Genomic DNA, 20779 nt, shown 5'->3' with positions numbered 1-20779 from the left:
ATTTAATTTAAATAGTTGAGTTTACTTGTTACATGTTAATATCATGCTAACATATGTATAGAGTTATTTATCAGTGCTTTTATCTGTTCTCTGCAGGTGTTGGGCTTTGATGCTGTAAATAAACTGGAGAGTTTCCTGTCTCCTGTAAGTCAGTGAAGTATGTGTGTTTCTGCATCCCCTCAGTCTTGATGGGGAGGAGGAGTTCATCAGCACTGACAGTTTTATATTTATATATGGAGAAGATCATAAAAGCCTGGTCTGATTTGTCACTGAAGTTGTTTGATGATTTCCTCTGTTCTGTCTAATAAGGTAACAACGAGTGTGATTGGAGGGTTTTGGACCTCTTTCTCTCTAATATAGGGGGCTGAGAGGACGCCTGTACTTCTGTATCATCAGTGCGGAGAAGTTTGTATTGGATGTTGAATTAATCAAGCAGAGAGAGATGGAGAGATGCCTGACACTCGTTTTACTGTCTTCAAGTATAATATTCATCACAGGTGGTAAGTAGATTTTTTTTTATTTTATTTTTTTATTTTTATTTTAGAAATGAATGGCTATTTTATTTAAGATCTTGAAATTAAACTGTACTGCAATGTATTTTTTAGATGCATGTGAAATCGCATTGTCTTTGAATGTGCTCTTGTGTTTAATAGGCAGTTTTTTTTCTGTCTCCCCAATTTATAAATAGCTATAAATAAGTTTTACATTAGAGTCTTCTTTTTTATGCAATATAATATACTGTTATCAAAATAATATTAATATTAATTTATTGAAACCCGAAGGCTTTTTTTGGTCTTGTATGATTGCAATTAAATGTTTCATGTGATATCAACATTGTAAAGTGAAGATTCACAATCTCATCATTTTAATGTTGTTTTTAGTTTTTTTATTGTTTTTATTAATAATAATAATCATTAGTATTATGCATGTGATTTATACTTTTCATATATATTCATAATCATTTATAATCTACATTTTTATGAATCAAACTTTTCTGAATTCTGTATGTGGAAGACTTTTAGAGTTTGGGAGACTTTGGGGGGAAGTTGAGTGTATTATGTTTCTTTCCGTGGAGCAGAATATACATTTCAATGATTGATTGAGAGCAGATGTTAGCAGCTATATGTACTGTGTAAGTTCTTTGTTTTGGACAGAGAGAGGGGAGAAAATACAGAGAAGCAGAAGGACGATCTTTGCTGGTCCACTCTCTCTCCCTTATGTCTTATATAAATTGGTAAAATAAATAACATATATTGGCAGAATGACTGGTGTCTTTTCATTAAATTAAATAACAAGGGGAAACGAAGATTTTAAATCTACAAAAGGTTGTCTCAATCTTCTGTTATTTAAAAAAATTTAAAAAATCACATTGATCACCTTTTCAAAACGACTTGAGTGGACGTAAAATTGAGTTCTGATTCGATACATGTTAGCTCAAGCAAGTCCACTGAACATTTTTATTAAAAAATAAATAATTCTTACAAGATCACAATGCTAGTCTCTTAAACAAATGCCAAGACCTCAGCTAGAAGAACTATAGGGGGAACAAATATATTAAAATAATACACCAGGCTTAATTTAGTTTAAGCTCAATCAACATAATTTGTGACATACTTTTACCTAAATAAAACATTTCTACTTGTCCCACCTTTAAAAAAGGGGTTTTCTGTCAACTTTAAAATACTGTTTATAGAAACAAGACGTGAAGACATATGTGTTAACATGATCATAGTGTGGAACAAATTGCTTACTAGCCTTTTCTGTGCAAAGTCATTTCCAGTTTTAAACTTTGTTTCCATGTCAACATAATGATAAAAAAAAAAAAAACATGTAATTGTTTTTAACTATTTACAGCTGAAACAATAATGCATTTTAGGATAATTAAAATGATACAATTTAAATTGTAAATTGTAAAAAAAAAAAATTCTCAAATTGATTTAAGTGCTTTTTATTAAATTATAAGCTTCACATTGCTGTCTTTAAACCCTACATTTTTTTTAATAAAAGGAGGGAGTCAGCATAATATTTTTTTTGTTAATTAACATACGATATAGAGCTAAACTTGTATTGAACTCTGAATATTAATTTTAAATACTTTCATCTTTCATCTCTGATTGTTGCTTAATATTTAGATGGTGTGAATGTGCGGTTGGTTGGTGGTCACAGTCGCTGTGTTGGTAGAGTGGAGGTTCTTCATAGAGGTCAGTGGGGAACAGTGTGTGGAGATGACTGGGATTTGGTTGATGCTGCAGTGGTGTGTAGAGAGCTGGACTGTGGAGAACCTGTAGATGCTCTGGGTGATGCTCATTTTGGACCAGGATCAGGACCAATCTGGATGAGTATGGTCATTTGTACTGGATCAGAGTCAACACTGAAGAACTGTGGATCAGCTGGATGGGGTCAACATAGATGTGATCATGGTAAAGATGCTGGAGTCATCTGCTCAGGTAAAGTATTTTACATATTCAAATTCACATGCACTTCCAGATTGGCTTCTAATTTTTAAAGTTTTAAAATGTTGTCTTCAATAAAAAAATTGTTTTATATTTATATTTGTTGTGGTTTTCTTTTATGTTTTTACTTTATTTATTATAAGATATAAATGGCTTTGATGTACACATCATTATCTTGAAGCCCCATAAATAAGCCATACTTTTGATCTATGTTGTCTTCTTCAGAAGTCCGGCTGGTTGGAGGTTCTCGCTGCTCTGGGAGGTTAGAGATCCTTGATGATCAGTCGTGGGTGTCAGTGTGTGACGCTGCCTTTGACCAGCAGGATGCAGAGGTTGTGTGTAGAGAGCTGGACTGTGGGGCTCCTGTACAGGTGCTGGGAGAAGATGCTTTTGGAAAAGGAGACGCTCAGATGTGGACACAAGAGATTCAGTGCAGAGGAAATGAGTCTCAGATTCACTTCTGCCCAACATCACCGTTAGATGAAAACAACTGTTCACATGAGCACAACATTGGTTTGCTGTGTACAGGTAACAGTTCAAAGTACAACAAAGAAAATTTCATTTAATTTTATAGTAAAAATTAATTAATTAGTTAATTAATTCAAAAATAATTTTATTTAGTAAAACAATTTAAATTTACAATAGCCTTTTCTCTTACATTCATAGACATAAGAAATGTGAGACTGGTAAACGGTAGCAGTCCCTGTGCTGGTAGAGTGGAGGTTCTTCATAGAGGTCAGTGGGGAACAGTGTGTGGTGCTGGCTGGGATTTGGCTGATGCTGCAGTGGTGTGTAGAGAGCTGGACTGTGGAGAACCTGTAGATGCTCTGGGTGATGCTCATTTTGGACTGGGATCAAAACCGTTTAGGATGAATAGTGCAATGTGTACTGGATCAGAGTCTACACTTAAGAAATGTGGATCCATACAACCATCTGATCTTGATGTGTGTCTGAATAAGAGTGCTCAAGTCATCTGTTCAGGTAAGCTAAAGCTAAAAATTCAATTGCACCAAAAGAAGTCATAATTTAATTTTTTTGTGACCATTTTCCAGCTTCTTTTTGACAACACAAACTGTTTACGTCAGACTTAATCAGAGATCTTGTTAAAATTTAGAAGCTTGTTTCTAACTCATCATTCTAATGTAATTCCCTGATAAGATTCATTCATAGACATTGTTGACATAAAAATGTTGAAATGTGGGCAGTCATGTAATGCATTTGAATTTTTACAGTTACAATAATTATACACTGTTTAGTATATGAGCTGTTTTTGTAGGTTACTTGAAAGTTTCAAGTCCTTTTGGGTAAAAGTTTTGCTGACATGTATTTTCATAAATATATTTTATTTCAGAAGATAAAGGAAGATATGATTTCTCATTGATTGGTCTATTGATTATATCACTAAGTCGTTATTGAAGTTCTCTAACTTTAATTTTTTTCCTGTGTCGTTCTTTCAGAAGTCCGGCTGGTTGGAGGTTCTCGCTGCTCTGGGAGGTTAGAGATACTTGATGATCAGTCGTGGGTTTCAGTGTGTGACGCTGCCTTTGACCAGCAGGATGCAGAGGTTGTGTGTAGAGAGCTGGACTGTGGGGCTCCTGTACAGGTGCTGGGAGAAGATGCTTTTGGAAAAGGAGACGCTCAGATGTGGACACAAGAGATTCAGTGCAGAGGAAATGAGTCTCAGATTCACTTCTGTTCAAAATCACCATCACACAAACACAACTGTTCACACGACAATGATGTTGGACTGGTGTGTGCAGGTTTGAGCCTTTTTTTAAATAAACTGAAATCAAATTTAGTAGCGGTACATTTTATCATAGTTGTTTCTCTTATTGTGATACTGTACTTTTCTTCCTCATTATTTTTCTTTGTCCATATGTCTTTATTTATTTTGTAGACACTTTAAGAGTAAGGCTGGTTGGTGGTCACAGTCGCTGTGCTGGTAGAGTGGAGGTTCTTCATAGAGGTCAGTGGGGAACAGTGTGTGGAGCTGGCTGGGATTCGTCTGATGCTGCAGTGGTGTGTAGAGAGCTGGACTGTGGAGAACCTGTAGATGCTCTGGGTGATGCTCATTTTGGACCAGGATCAGGACCAGTCTGGACAAATCGCAGGTTATGTTCGGGATCTGAATCTACACTCAAGAACTGTGGAACAGTAAATTGGGGGTTTTATCCCTGTGATCATACTAAAGATGCAGGAGTATTCTGCTCAGGTAAACTGCTCCCCAAAGTACTCCCTGCACTGTTTTACATCACTGATAACTCAACTGCCTTAAAGGGAAAGTTCAACCAAAACTGAAAACTCAGTCATCATTGACTTTGTGTCTTTTCAAACCTCCATGACTTTGTTCTGTAGAGCACTAAATGTTTGTTTGTTTTTCCCTGATTTTACTTTCATTTTATTGAAAAGAGTACCAGGATATTCTGTAAAATTCCCCTTTTATGTTCCATAAAAAAGAAAGTCAGATGATATGGATTGACATAAGAGATTGAGAAGTTTTACTATTTTAATCCTTTCACGTTAATAAGTGGTGCTTAGTGGTAGAACAATAATGACAAGAATTACATTTCTTATCTCTTATTACTTCAGGTGTCCGGCTTATTGGAAACTCCAGTTGCTCTGGGAGGTTAGAGATACTTGATCAGTCGTGGGTGTCAGTGTGTGACGCTGCCTTTGACCAGCAGGATGCAGAGGTTGTGTGTAGAGAGCTGGACTGTGGGGCTCCTGTACAGGTGCTGGGAGAAGATGCTTTTGGAAAAGGAGACGCTCAGATGTGGACACAAGAGATTCAGTGCAGAGGAAATGAGTCTCAGATTCACTTCTGTCCAACATCCGTACACAAAAACAGCTGTTCAGATTATAATTACCAGGGGCTCTTCTGTGCTGGTGAGTTAAAATAATATAGTATCATACCTTTTTACTAATAGGATGCATCTTAGTCAGTTTCATATTTCACAGACAGAACACTGACCAAGGAGCAAGGCATTTTAAGGTTTGTCTCAATCTAAAAAGCCTTCAGGATCACTGGAATATTTACTCCCTAAAAATCCCACACTCCAAAAACCAGATGCTCACTACAATCCCCTGTAGTGAAAAGGGGAAATTTTGTTATGTGCAAAACAAATCGGACAAACCAACACAATATCATCATGAAATGCATTTTGAAAAGACAAATCGTCATTTCATTTAATGTCAGTATAAACATAGTGTAGTTAATATTTGTGGCGAGCAGGACGAGGTCAAGGGACGTGGGAGAACGTTGCGAGGCCGGAGGCGTGAGTGTTAATGAACGTCACCTGTGAGATGCACCGGTCTTGCATCTCGGAGGAGTGGAAGCATAAAAGGAGGAGTGCTTTATCTCTAAATCAAAGTATATTTCATGACATACTTTAGACTTTACACAGCATAAAAAATGTCAGAAAAATGTTCTGTTTGTTGTTGATAAATAGCCTACCAGTGGTACGTTTTATGTCACAAGCACCTAGTCATGTCATGGGGAATTTTAAATCAGTGTCCAAATGTGTAGTGAGCCAGTGTGCTTTACCAGTGCCAAATTTGTGTACACAATATACCGATGTGTGCTTGTGTGCTTACAGAGATGCATCTATACTCTCTATCTGTATTTTTCTGTCATTTAGATAAAAAGAATGTGCGGTTGGTTGGTGGTCACAGTCGCTGTGCTGGTAGAGTGGAGGTTCTTCATAGAGGTCAGTGGGGAACAGTGTGTGATGGTGGCTGGGATATGGTTGATGCTGCAGTGGTGTGTAGAGAGCTGGACTGTGGAGAACCTGTAGATGCTCTGGGTAATGCTCATTTTGGACCAGGATCAGGACCAATCTGGATGGATGTTATATTATGCACTGGATCAGAGTCAACACTGAAGAACTGTGGGTCATCTGGATGGAACCTACATGGCTGTACTCACAGTTATGATGCCGGTGTCATCTGTTCGAGTAAATAATTTAACTGATTGCCCATTCATTTGTTTTTACATGAAGAATATTTTGTTTGGAAAACTGTTTGTATGTGTATTGTATTTAACTATCAAGCATTTGTTTTGTCTACTGTGCACTGTCATTCTTGTAATATTAACAGGTCATCAACCTTCCAGACTCGTTAATGGATCTCACCTCTGCTCTGGAAGGTTAGAGATACTTGATGATCAGTCGTGGGTGTCAGTGTGTGACGCTGCCTTTGACCAGCAGGATGCAGAGGTTGTGTGTAGAGAGCTGGACTGTGGGGCTCCTGTACAGGTGCTGGGAGAAGATGCTTTTGGAAAAGGAGACGCTCAGATGTGGACACAAGAGATTCAGTGCAGAGGAAATGAATCTCAGATCTCATTTTGCTCAATTTCATTATCACACAAACAAAGCTGTACCAGTGACTCTAATGTGGGTCTGATCTGTTCTGGTAAAATATATTATTTAGTGTCTATTTGTTTGTATTTAAAACATGTTCTCTGTCAGCTGCTTTATACTTTATTTTAACCTCTATTTTCTTTATTCAGGTTACACAGAGGCTAAACTGATGAACAGTTCAGAATCCTGTTCTGGAAGAGTGGAGCTTCGGTTCCTCAGTAAATGGGGCTCAGTGTGTGATGCATGCTGGGATATGAGAGCTGCCAGTGTCCTCTGTAGACAGCTGAATTGTGGGATTGCTGTGTCTGTTGTGGGATCAGACTGGTTTGGAGAGGGAAGTGGTGAAATCTGGGCTGATGTGTTTGATTGTGACGGGAATGAAACAAAACTCTCAGAATGTCCCGTCTCTTCATGGAGTCGAGCTGAACGTTCTCATGGACGAGATGTTGGAGTCATTTGCTCTGGTGAGGGAATTTTGTTGAAAAAAAAATTAAATTACCTACATTTGTAATTGAAATTATTTAACCCCCATTGCAAATCAGGTTTATTGGCAGAATTTATGAACTTTCAGATGTTTGCAATGAACAAATCAAACAAAAGTAATTGAAACAGCTCAACACAACAAATGTTTTAGTTTCCCCAAATTTAACTGAAATTGCACATTTTTATGACTTCTGCAGTTTCAAAATGAAAATGATCCCTTTTCTATAAACATTTTTTTGTGTGTTGAGTTATCTCAATAACTATTGTTTGATTTGTTCATTACAAACAACTGAAAGTGTGTATATTTTGTCAATAAACCTGATTTACAATGCAAAGCGACCGTATAAATCTTGCAATATCTTGATAAAATGCCACATCTTTCCCTCAGATTCCTCTCTGTCTGTTCATGACGGTCTGGTGCGGTTGTCTGGAGAGAGACAGTGTGAGGGGGAGCTGGAAGTTTCCATCCATCAGGTCTGGAGGAGAGTTCTGCTGGACTCCTGGAGTCTCACTGAATCCTCTGTGGTCTGCAGACAGCTGGGCTGTGGCTCTGTGCTGAACTTCTCCGGCTCCTCTTCATCCAGTCCTGAACACAGTCATGAGTGTGTGACGGGCTTCCAGTGCTCTGGGAGTGAAGCTCATCTGGGGAACTGCAGCTCTCCACAAACTCTCAACTGCAGCTCCACACAACAGCTGTCAATCTCCTGCCTTGGTGAGCACAACAACATCTGGGCAGATTCTTCAGTTGTTGGTGATCAATAATGTGTTTTTCTCTCTCTGAATATCAGGCCGCGGGTCCATCAGGCTGGTGGGTTCTGGGGGAGACTGTGCAGGGAGGCTGGAGGTTTTTCACAGCGGCTCATGGGGGACAGTGTGTGATGACTCCTGGGATATTAAAGATGCCCATGTGGTGTGCAGACAGCTGCAGTGTGGAGTGGCCCTCAGTAACCAGCAGGTACCAGCCTGGTTTGGTCCTGGTTCTGGACACATATGGCTGGATGAGGTGGAGTGTGAGGGGAATGAGACGTCCCTGTGGAACTGCTCTTCTCCAAGCTGGGGGAAACATGACTGTCAACACAAGGAGGATGTAGGAGTCGTGTGCTCAGGTACTCAAGTGGAAATGTTTGAGATATATATATATATATATATATATATATATATATATATATATATATATACAGTATATAGCTCAGCCAGAATTGAGCTTGTCTTTTTCCATCTAGAGTTTAAAGAGATCAGGTTAACTGAGGGCTGTGAAGGGAATGTGGAGGTTTTCTACAATGGATCCTGGGGTAATGTGTGCTGGAACCAGATGGACAGAGACACAGCGAGTCTGATCTGTCAAGAGCTGAACTGTGGAAGATCTGGTACTTTTTCCAATTCTATAACAAGGGTGGATTCAGCTCGTAACTGGCTGGATAAAGTAAAATGTCGACCACATGATTCAAATCTGTGGCAGTGTCCATCTTTACCCTTGGGACAGAATGACTGTGGTGAAAATGAAGTGGCCAAAATCACCTGCACAGGTAAGGTATAATATATAATATATTCTCCACCTTTTTTTCCTGAGCAACTAATGAGTGCTGTCATGACAGATTCAAACTTCCGTTGTCATATTTGTGGTCTCCATAGTAACCCATGTTATTACTAGATAAACACAGCAACTGAATTAATTAAAAATAAACTTTTTGAACACTACTAAGATTTAAAAAAAAAAAAAAAAAACTCAGGGTCAAGCCAGTAAAATTAAGGAATTAAACTGTTTTGAGCACTACCCCACAAACATGTATTAATTGCATACTGTGGCAAATACTGATGAGAGAAAAGGACCATGGCTTGCAGCTCTTGCAGAAGTTAAAATACATTTTTACAAAGGTCCCTTTAGGGACTCCGTAGAGTGCTGATAACATTTTTTGGAAAAAACTCTAATCAGTGTAGTCTAACCTGGACCACTTCATGTCATCTACTCACATTGAACTCTTGACAGCTGCGGCACTGCCAAAAGACTGTCATTGCGACACTGTATATTGTTAGCATTATGGAGACATATCTTTTTTTTTTTACTTTTTTTGGTAACACTTTAAAGTTTCATTACTTAACATTAGCATGTGTATTATTAATAATAATATTAATTAACAAAACATAATAATGTTTTTAATGCTCTAACTTCCGAATCCAGAACATAAAAGTCTCGAGTCCCCTCGAAGTTATTTGACAAGTTCTACATCTCCCTACAAGAGACAGCGTTCAGGTAATTAATTTGATGGCGAAGAATATCAGTTATTGGAATTAATCTCACGCAACACAAATATTCCCCCTGTAGGCACTGCTGTTCTGATAGTACTCTTCTGGATATTATTGTGTTGTCTTCTATGTGTGTTTTAGAGCATGTTCCTCTCAGACTGAGTGGAGGTTTGGGCCGGTGCTCTGGAAGGCTGGAGGTGTATCATAACGCTGTGTGGGGTTCAGTCTGTGCTGATCTGTGGGACATCAGCGATGCTCAGGTGGTCTGCAGGCAGCTGGGTTGTGGAGACGCACTGAGGGCTGATGGGAATTCAGTCTTTGGTGCTGGTGAAGGTGTTGTGTGGATGAACAGAGTCGAGTGCAGAGGGAATGAGATTCACCTGTGGGACTGTCCTCACTCCCTGAAGAACCACACTGACTGTTCCCACAAAGATCACGCTGGACTCACATGTGCAGGTCACAGCAACACACTGAACAATAGTAGTCATCATTTTATACTAATAATCTTTGTCTATTTGCATGATTTTGAATGTGTTTGTGTGTGTTTTGGCAGATTTGTCAGTGTCCACTACTCCTGCCACAACAACATCAGCTTCTCGTCCAGTTTCTCAGACAGTGCGCTCAACATCAGTCACTCCTCCACAAACTCCTCCAGCAGCGTCTCTCTCTGTGCTTGTGGTTGTACTGGGAGTTTTGCTCGTACTGCTCTTAGTGCCACTGCTTATACTGGTTCAGCAGAACAGAGTGATGAGGAGAGGTAGGAGAGATCCAGAGACTGTCATAGTGTGTCTTATTCAGTGTGTGATCAGTCATGTGTTGTGAACTGACAGCAGGTTTGTCTGTCTACACACACAGATCTCTCTAAGAGGAGACACAAGATGACGACTGAGGCCGTTTATGAGGAGCTTCATCACAGACCCACTAATAGACAGAGTTTCTTCACAAAGGGGGGTAAGTGTCATAGCTTCTGATTTGTGGAGATCAACAGGAAAATCAATATATTCAGAGAGGTGTGTGGAGTAAATCACATTGAGTCATATTTGTGGGACCTTTTGTGCTGTAATTTAAATGATTGGTTAGTGTTGTATAATCCAAAAAATGTACACACACACACACGTGCATAACATACACATAAATTTGTGTGGGTGTTTCGGGAGGTTGGGGATCATAAATTTGTATGGTATGTTTGTGTGTGTTTTTGTCTATAATATCCTTTCACTGATATTACGTTATTGGCCAACTTTAGTCTTGTAAACTGGTCGCATCATTCATTGATTGATCAAAATGTAATGGCCTTATGGTCAACAAGAGCATTGAGTCCTAAAAATATTCTGTTACTATGATGATGTCATTACTGTTGGACTGAAACCAAAACGTATATATATATATATATATATATATTTATACAATTAAGAAAATATATACAAGTTTGTTTTAGTGTGATGACTTTTGATTTATGTTAAATTTGTAGAAGACACACCTGGAAGCTATGATGATGTCATCACCAGTGTTCAGAATCAGAACTCTGGTATTAAAGAAGGTATTACTCTGGTATTACTTTTTTGTTTATTTATTGTTTTATGTGTTTTATGTATTGTTTTATGTATATAATCACACAGTCCATTTAAATTGATGCTCAGTAAAATGCAACATTGGTGTGTGTGTTTAGTGGACATGCCAGAAAATTATGATGATGTCATCATTAATGAACAGGCACCTCAAGGTGTAACGGGTGAGTTACAGGACAATATATGCGTTTATTGTTTACCATTAATGGATCATCATGACCTTATTAGGAGTAAATCTAATAACCTCAGACAGTCATGAGGGAAAGAGATCAATAACATCCTCAGTGACACAAGCTGTATTAAAAATGACAATGTGAGGTTTTATTTCACATGTGAATCAGAGGGAGATCAGGAGGAGTACGATGATGTGAAGAACAGCAATGAAGATTACAGAAACCTTCTGGGTAAGTGTTTGTCTCTTTTTTAATCTTTGAGTAACCATTTGCTGATTTTAATAGGCTCGGTTTTAGATGTTAAATACAACATTAAACATGATATATTTGCTTTTGTTTTTAATAACAGACTATGATGATGTGGGGGAGGAGTCAAAAAATTAGGCATTACTGCATGACCCAATGGCCACACCTACTGCCTCAGTTCATTTTACAGTTAGAGTTGGGTTAAATTGCTACTTTAGGATTCAAAATAGTTTGTATTGATGAGCTTGCATTTTATAAAAAGGATTGCTTAGAATTTTTTTTTTTTTTTTGCTTTTCTTTAACAAACACATCTAACGATCATAAAAGCAATGAAAAAACAAACACATGCACAATAAATGCATAAAATCATGCTAATATATTTTTTTCATCAATGTTGATTTATTTTTATTTTGCCTTATTCCTTGCTTGAAGTTATATTTATTTCCCTGTTCTGTTTTACAGTTGCGCTCTAAGGTTAATAGGCTAAATTTGTAAAAAAAAAAAAATACTAATTTAAACAAAATAATAGGGATTATAAAAAATGTAATGTTATTTTAGTACTGTCCTAAAAAAGCTATTTCAAATAACGTATGTTTACATTTAGACCTTAAAGCGAATGTCATAACAAATGTCAGTAGACTGGGAAGATTTTAAATGAGCGGCTCATTCATAAAGCTGTAAGATTTTACATTTATGCTGTGGAAATACAAATACAGAAAATAATGAACACAGTGTTAAAAAGGGGCGGGCTACAAAATAAGAGCGAGAGAACAACTAAGGGACTCATACAGGTGAAAATATTCACTAATGTTCAAAAACGCAACATGGTGCAAAAAGAGCTGGGGGATGTAAACTTTTTAATTTTATGATCAGGGTAAAATGTATTCTTGTCCTCTGGGAAACATGTAAGTATTTATGGTGCGTAGCTTCTAGAAGCATGCAGCACTAAATGGGAAAAACAACAACAACAACAACAACAACAACAACAACAAAAAGCAACAACAACCTTTAAACAAAATAAGTAAACCTTACACATACCTATCCTGTTTAAAAGTTTACACACTCCGGGTCTTAATGCAGTGTGTTTCCTTCAGGAGCATCCGTGAATGTTTACAGCTTTTGTTTTAGTTGTGATACAGCTACAGCTAAAAAGAGTTAAAATATGCAGAAGATGCTGGGAAATAAAATAATGGGCAGAACCTGAAGGATTTTTCTGAAGAACATGGGCAGTTTAATTGTTCATATGACAAACAAGGGACTGGAAAAAAACAGTTGGGGATCACTCCGCTAATAGTATTAAAAGGTTAGTTCACCCAAAAATTTAAATTCTGTCAGTAATTACTCACCCTCATGTTGATCCAACCCCGTTAGACTTTCGATCATTTTTGTAACACAATCTGAGAGCTGGATCACTCCTCCATAAGCTTCTAAAGGACTAAAACTTGCTTTCCCCGAAAAGTTATTAAATAAATCGTTAAAATTGTCCAATTGACTACAGTGGCTCAATCTTAAGTTTATCAAGCGACGAGAATACTTTTTGTACCATCTCGTCTTATCCATGTCATTCTCCTAAGCTGTTGAATGACATAGTATAACAGCGCAACGCTTCTGGGTTGTACGTCACACGTAGGCTCACTATTGGCCGATGCTGGTCATGTGTGCAATGCATGTGACGTACAACAGAGAAGCACTACGCTGTTACACTGTGACTATGTGAACTGAATTAATAGTTGAATAAAGTCGTCTTTTTTTTGTACAAAAAGTATTCTCGCCACTTTATAAATTTAAGATTGAGCCACTGTAGTCACTTTGACTAATTTAACGATGTCTTTAATAACTTTTCTGGGCCGGCAAGTTTCAGAAGCCTATGGAGGAGTGATCGCAAGATGAACAAATGTCTTACGGGGTTGGAAAAACATTAAGGTGAGTAATTACTGACAGAATTTTCATTTTTGGGTGAACTATCCCTATAGGATTCATGGGTATGTAAACTTTTGAACGAGGACATATTAATAGATTCTGCTATTAAACATCTGTTATGTGAAATAGCTAATTCAGGATAGTACTACAGAAACAACATAAAGAAATAACTTGGTCTTATTTAATGCTTATTGCTAGTGTGTGTAATGCTTATTTTTTTTCTCAAGTTTTAATCATTTAGTTGTTTAAGAACCAAAATATTGTATCCAACCCAAAACAGGATGATTATTGAGTCAGAAGGGCTGTGTTGTGCAAGTAAGTTAATATGGACACAACTGCATTACATGTCTGGTAATAGAAGTATGTCTTACCCAAAAGATATGAGTCACAGTGTGAATACTTACTGAATGTGAACCACATACAGTATATTAAGCTTATAGTTGTGTGATTTAAGGCAATTTTTAAAGCGGTGCTAGTGAAAGAGTGAGAAATATACTGTATAAAAATTATGTTGTCTTTTTATTTTTCTCCTATTCACCGTTATGAATTATTTATTTATTAATTTAACTTAAATAATTTGTTGTGAGGTAAAAAATGTCTTGTCTCTGGAATCCTGTTATCCTATCAGAACTCCATTGTGCTTTTCACACTTTAAACGGTTATCCCAGGGGTCAGTCTAAAACCTGAGGAAAGTGAATCTTGATTAACATTTCGGACTTTAAAGGTAAAAATAAACAAGGTCTCTTCTTGTTTTATCACAGCATTTGAGATTTTCACAAGGCTTTCAGGTGTCACAGCATGACAGTCACTCATTTCGGTCTTTTGTCACACACTCTCTACACACATTGCATTTTACACGCAGAAAAACTATTTATTTAATATGCCGTGGCACATATGTCTCTGACCACGCCGCTCTCACTATGGACCCGACAGGAATCAAGCGCGTCTCCCCTGGCTTTCTTAGTTGAGCCTGCCACTTATCAGCCAATCAAAAAAAGAAAGGGGCTACACAAAAGCCAATCAGAAAATAGCACTATTGCATCTGGAATCTGGATAAGATTTCATGCAACAACCAATGAAAGCATATCCTGGAATTGGTCACGTTATTCTGCTACGACAACATCTTCCGAAAGTTTCGTTCACCCACAGGAAACCACTGGAGCTCCGAGCATCACTTTGAGCACAGTAACTCATGATCTCCTGTTTTGATTTTACAACAAATTTACAACTTGTTTTACACAAATAATGGCAGCATGACTGCTGTTATAGAATGTTTGCCAGATAAATAGCCGCGGTTTTTCATCAGTGTTTGTAACTTAGCCAACACACAGCCTGTTCATTAACAACACCTGCTCAAAGCAAGTAGTCTAGACCTAGTCATATTTTCGTTACCACAAGATGACAGACATATTGTCATGAAACAACCCCATTCCCGCGACCCATCACTCTTGCCTGTCTTCATAACTAGAGAGTCCTGTATAAATAGTTATAGCCTCTCATATTAAAATCTGCAGAGATACATGTATTGTTTAACTTTTTAAAATATGCAATGTTAGTTCTCTAAGTATTATTGGTCAATAGAGTGCTACAGTGATGACTTATTTTTGGATGCAAACCGAGAAGTTATCATCACCCTGGTTATCTCAACAAAAACGCAATGGGAATTTTCCACAATTTGTTCATTGATAATCTTCACAAAGGAACACAATTTATTTGAATTCTGAAGCTTAAATGAGCTGCGTGAACCGATCTTCTCTACTAGCTAATATAACACAGTGTCATCCCAAGACGTCATATAACTGACGTCTTGGGACGTCTTTTGGCCATACGTCAATATCCGCCTTTTTAAGGCCCCCTTAAACGTCGGTAGATGACGTTATCGGATCCTAACTCTACCCCAGACCTAAACCTACCCCTAAACCTACCCCGTCACCTAACTGACGTTAAAGGTAACGCGTCAGTTGTATGACAGCCTGGGATCATCGTCTACCGACGTTTAAGGGGGCCCTAAAAAGGCGGATATTGACGTATGGTCAAAAGATGTCAGTTATATGACTTAGTAAAAAAAAAAAAAAAAAACACAAACACTGTTGAAAGATACAGTATGCTACAACTTAGGGGCTTCAGCCATTCCTTCCACTCTCTTCCCTGAACTAAAAATGTAGTAGTGGGCTGTAGTTTCCACACGATTGACAGGTTCAAGTATGCCCACAAGCCGTGCGAGTTACTCGTGTATTAAAGTTTGGCTGGTGGTTATGTTGCCCACATACCGCCTCCCATGGCCGAAACTGGTATTACGACACCTGTCTGGCCGTGGCAAGTAATTTAGCATGCTAATTCAGGTTGATATCTCTGCAGCACTATAACTTGTCATTTTTTTAATGACATCAATCGCCCTTATTTCTTCTCATTCTTTTGATGCGTAGCTACTTTTTGGGATATTTTTACCTAAATTCTTACACAAAGGCACCTTTAAACATATTTTCCCAGACAGGTCAAGTTAATATTTTCAAGAGCATGATTATAAAGACAACAAAGCTGTTAAAGCCGTTTAATGAGTAGATTGGGTTTACCTGTTCGGCTGATGACATTTGATGTCCCAGACAACCTCTATAGTCCCATTAGCCACTTGTTAGCAAAAATTAAAAGACAAGTGCAAGCTTTTAAAAAATCACAAGAGATACTGATGTTTTTTATGTTGTTGAAAAAAAAAACTTGAAAATACACTCACCTAAAAGATTATTAGGAACACCATTATAATCCTGTTATAAAACCCCATTTCACCTTCAGAACTGCCTTAATTATACGTGGCATTGATTCAACAAGGTGCTTAAAGCATTCTTTAGAAATGTTGGCTCAAATTGATAGTGGGATGTACATCCAGGGCTCGAAGCTGCCGTTCAACCACAACCCAAAGATGCTCTATTGGGTTGAGAGCTGGTGACTGTGGGGGCTATTTTAGTACAGTGAACTCATTGTCATGTTCAAGAAACCAATTTGAAATGATTCGAGCTTTGTGACATCATGCATTATCCTGCTGGAAGTAGCCATTAGAGGATACATGGTGGCCATAAAGGGATAGACATAGTCAGAAACTATGCTCAGGTTTAAATGATGCCCAATTGGCACTAACGGCCTAAAGTGTGCCAAGAAAACATCCCCCACACCATTACACCACCAGCCTGCACAGTGGTAACAAGGCATGATGGATCCATATTCTCATTCTGTTTACGCCAAATTCAGACTCCACCATCTGAATGTCTCAACAGAAATCGAGACTCCTCAGACCAGGAAACATTTTTCCAATGAGAAATCAGTTGCTTTACATGGTATCTACAATAGATATCTCATCCAAAAAGATTATTACATATTACAAATTGTGTGAAGTGAATATTTAAGCAAACAGCATTTTTGAAGAGAAAAACAATTGATCAATGCTCTTCTACTCCTGATTCCTGAATTTAATGAATATTAATTAAAGCCAAGAATGAAAAGACTCTTTTAAGAATATCTGATTTATTATCTTGATTATTCTGTTGTCTGTCTTTGATTTGGTTGTATTTTAATATTGTTGACTTTTATATTTTATTTATCTCTATTGTGATTTATGTTATCATGACTGTTGTCTGTTAACTCCAAATTAAGCAGAAAAAAAACCCTTCAAAATGTATGCAGTCTAAAGTATTACACTGACAAAATATAACTTAAAACAATTCATGCTGGGTTGTATTTTAAATATTTTGGAGACTTTTTAGATACTAGACTAAACATTTTAGATACTAGTTTTTATTACTACCTAAAAAGACACTAGTACTTATTCATTCTTTATTCATTAGATTCGAGTGCCTCTTAAATTGGTACTAGTACTTATTCATTAGTTACTATCTAATAAATAGGTACTATATTGAGTACTAGTATCTAATGAATAAGTAGTAACTAATGAATAAGCACTATAATAAATAAGGACTATAATGAATAAGTATTAGTATCTTTAAAAAGACATTAGTATATAAAGAATAAGCGTTAGCTAAGCACTAGTCCTTAATGGAATAGATACTAGTATCTAAAAAAAAACCAAGTACTGCACTTGTCACGCATATAAATGAAGGATCCAAAAGCAGAGAGATAGGAATAACAGTCTTTAATGAAATAATAGAAACAAAGGCAGTCTGTCGTAAATGAACACAGAACTGGTGACAATAACTGAAGTGGGAATAAACTCCTGGCACGATGAGCTGTACAGAACTTCTTTGGCGCAGACTTTAGGAACAGGAGTGGTCTCAGTCACGGAGAGTGGACGAAGAGAAACTCAAGCAGCAGCAACAGCAGGGCACGGAAAATACTTTTGTAGCCACACTGATTCGGATAAACAAGACAAGACTGGGTTAGCACTTAACTTGATCAGAGAGGACGGACGTGACGTGACGTGCAACAATGATCCGACAAAGAGACTACTAAAACAAACACCAGATATCCACAAGTTTCCGAGGGGCGCTCCTGTAAAAAATAAAGTGGGTGAAACTTCCGGTGACGCGGCGGAAGTAGCATTCCAATGGTATTTTGTGTGTTAGTTAGCGAAGAGGCTAGCTGTTTTTCGGAGAATTATTTTACTATTTAAAGACGCAAATCTTTATGAGAGATGTCGTTACGGAGCTCAGGGACAACATGTGCTGCTCGCGGTTGTATGTATAACCGGACTAAACTAATTTAGTGGCTTAAACGGGATTGTTTTGAACATAAGCTGAAAACGAAATCAGAGTGATTCTGCCAACGACTGTAGTTTCCATCACCTCCCAAAAGACGACGAATCTTCCTGTGTACATTTGTTTAAATTCTTAATATTATATAAACTCTATCAGCATGTGTTTGGCTGTTTTCTACTGATGTTACACCTAAACTCAGGATCAAAGCCTGTGTTGACAGAATACCAAATGTGCCAGTTAATGTATTCAAGCAGCACATTCATTTATAATTTTGAATAAACTCCAAAGCACAATGACTAAGTGTGTATTTTTTATTTTAATTGTTTGTCAGCTCACACAACTGTCTGTCACCATGCCTTGATGAGTATTGATTATTAATAATGTTATTATAATACTCCCAATCAACTACTGCGGAGGGTAAAGGTACTGTTATTTCACCCTTTTTAATTTCGTTGAGGTTGTGTTCCCACATCGTTAGCTAGTTTGGATCGCTATAACTTGAATGACTGTCAACTGTTGAATGAACGAGTGTCAAGCATGTCAAATCACGCTTTGTTTACTTCCAACCGGAAGTCGCGCCCACTTTTGACGCAAGGCCTCATGGGGCGTAGGAAACTTGTGGATAGGGTGAACACTTAGGCAAAAGTAGAAACAGGTGTCAAAGCAAATCAGCGCAAGCACTGATTGCAAAGACTAACAGGTGCGGAAAGAGAGAGCAAGTAGGAGCGTGAGTGAGTGTGTGTGCATGTGTGTGTGTGTGTGTGTGTGTGTGTGTGTGTGTGAGAGAGAGAGAGGCCGTTTCTCAAAACCAAGAATGCAAAGAACAGACTTGTGTTCTTGGGAAGAAAGCTCTTGCTAGTTGTTCTTGGAAGAACGAACTCACGAGGTGACGAGCACACAGAACGCTGCTGACAGTTTGAGATGATGTGTTCTTGCTGGTATTGCGCAATAGTAACGTTACCCCCGCACAGACGCCGTCTGCGGTGCCCAAACAACGAGAATTATTGACGATAACAGCCAGGCTTTTTCGCCCAAGCCTAAGGGATTACTCTACATACACAATGTAATATATATTCATAACAATAAAGCAACACCTGTCTCATTTTAATTCTGCTTCTGTTGTTTTTTTTTGTGTACATCACTAGCCAACGGCGGGAAAACACGCTGGTAATATTCAGGTAACTTAAAATTGACCTGCTTCCCGCTCCTTCCGCGAATGCCGAAATGAATTATGGGATATTTCTGCGTCAAGTTCACACAAGTTACCAACCGATGCATCCTCGGTAAAATTGGAGTGTCAAGAACACATCCGGGATTTTTAACCATTCTTGCCGAAATGCAAACTTGTGTATTGGGACAGTACTTGGGCTGCGGCTGATGACGTTTCACAAGTCCACAAGAACACAAGTACAGACAAGAAGGCATATTGAGAAACGGTCAGTGTGTGTGTGTGAGAGAGAGAGAGAGAGAGAGAGAGAGAGAGAGAGAGAGAGAGAGAGCGAGAGAGAGGGAATAAAGATAAGAAAAACCCTGACTCATAACAGTGCTAGTAGAATGAAAACAACGCATTCTCACCCCAAGGTGTCACCTTTGACCATGCTTCAATATTTGACGTTTTAGGCGCCCTTTAGCGTCACTTACATGACGCGATCCTACGGCGTCATCTAACTGACGCTAAAGGAAAGCGTCAGTTAGAGGACGCGGTTAGGTTTAGGTGTGGGGTGGGGGTAGGGTACACGCGATCCTAGGGCGTCATCTAACTGACGCTAAAGGGCGCCTAAAGCGTCAGATATTGAAGCATGTCCAAATGCTTCCCAAGGCGTCAGTTAGGTGACGCCTTGGGGGTGAGAATGGGCTGAATGAAAATAGATACTAGTCAGTTTAAATGATTAAATGTTAAAACTGCTTGCCATACTACCTAAAGAATAAGCAATTTCTAAAGAATAGGCACTAGTCTTAAAAATAATAAGCACTAGTACTTAATGGAATAGATACTAGTATATGAAAATAAGTACTAGAAGCATGAAAATAGAGACTAGTAGGTTTATATAAAAGTTAAAATGACTTGGGTTTTGGCCTACACAAAAAATTATCATCCCTTCACTCTACAAGGGCACTTTAGCAGAAATGAAGCTCTCTGACTCTGCTGGACACAAGATGAATTTTGACAATAATAGTTTGTGTGTATGGGGCCATTTGAAACAAAACACTAATATGAGAATTGTGTTGAGAAAGTGATGAAATGTTTCACAAAAATACATTTTAAGGAGAATGTCTTTTCTGCCTATTTTTAACTTAAAAAATGCTATTTGACAATAGTATTTAATTTAAATAGTTGAGTTTATTAAGTTTATTATGTTAATATCATGCTAACATGTATAGAGTTATTTATCAGTGCTTTTATCTGTTCTCTGCAGGTGTTGGGCTTTGATGCTGTAAATAAACTGGAGAGTTTCCTGTCTCCTGTAAGTCAGTGAAATACGTACGTGTGTGTGTGTGTGTTTCTGCATCCCCTCAGTCTTGATGGGTGGGGAGGAAGAGTTCATCAGCACCGACAGTTTTATATATATTTATATATGGAGAAGATCATAAAAGCCTGGTCTGATTTGTCACTGAAGTTGTTTGATGATT

The 20779-nt window shown here is 37.9% G+C and overlaps 1 protein-coding gene across 4 annotated transcripts; it reads left to right on the top strand.

Moving 5' to 3' along the window:
- Nucleotides 1-30: 30 nt before the first annotated feature.
- Nucleotides 31-20602, top strand: LOC148965160 (scavenger receptor cysteine-rich type 1 protein M130-like). 4 transcript variants are annotated; one of them, XM_089127267.1, is made up of 22 exons: nt 31-144; nt 361-500; nt 2133-2447; nt 2679-2981; nt 3120-3434; nt 3911-4213; nt 4351-4665; nt 5043-5339; nt 6092-6406; nt 6549-6863; nt 6961-7275; nt 7683-8006; nt 8083-8400; nt 8518-8820; nt 9474-9545; nt 9680-9994; nt 10092-10295; nt 10394-10489; nt 11010-11078; nt 11208-11270; nt 11448-11510; nt 11629-11716. In XM_089127267.1, exons 2-22 carry the CDS (start codon nt 443-445, stop codon nt 11661-11663), a joined length of 4713 nt encoding a protein of 1570 aa, XP_088983393.1. In that variant the 5' UTR covers nt 31-144; nt 361-442; the 3' UTR covers nt 11664-11716. The 4 variants fall into 4 exon arrangements, with proteins under 4 accessions (XP_088983393.1, XP_088983394.1, XP_088983392.1 ...); XM_089127268.1 differs by lacking the exon at nt 31-144 and having other exon boundaries at nt 314-500; XM_089127266.1 differs by lacking the exons at nt 31-144; nt 11629-11716 and adding an exon at nt 20566-20602 and having other exon boundaries at nt 355-500.
- The last annotated feature ends 177 nt before the right edge of the window (nt 20603-20779 follow it).

This window comes from Pimephales promelas, chromosome 24, assembly GCF_988280905.1.
Source record: "Pimephales promelas chromosome 24, fPimPro1.hap1.1, whole genome shotgun sequence".
NCBI lineage: Eukaryota > Metazoa > Chordata > Actinopteri > Cypriniformes > Leuciscidae > Pimephales > Pimephales promelas.
Note: the sequence above shows the minus strand (reverse complement) of the source record. Positions and strands in the feature narration are given on the sequence as shown.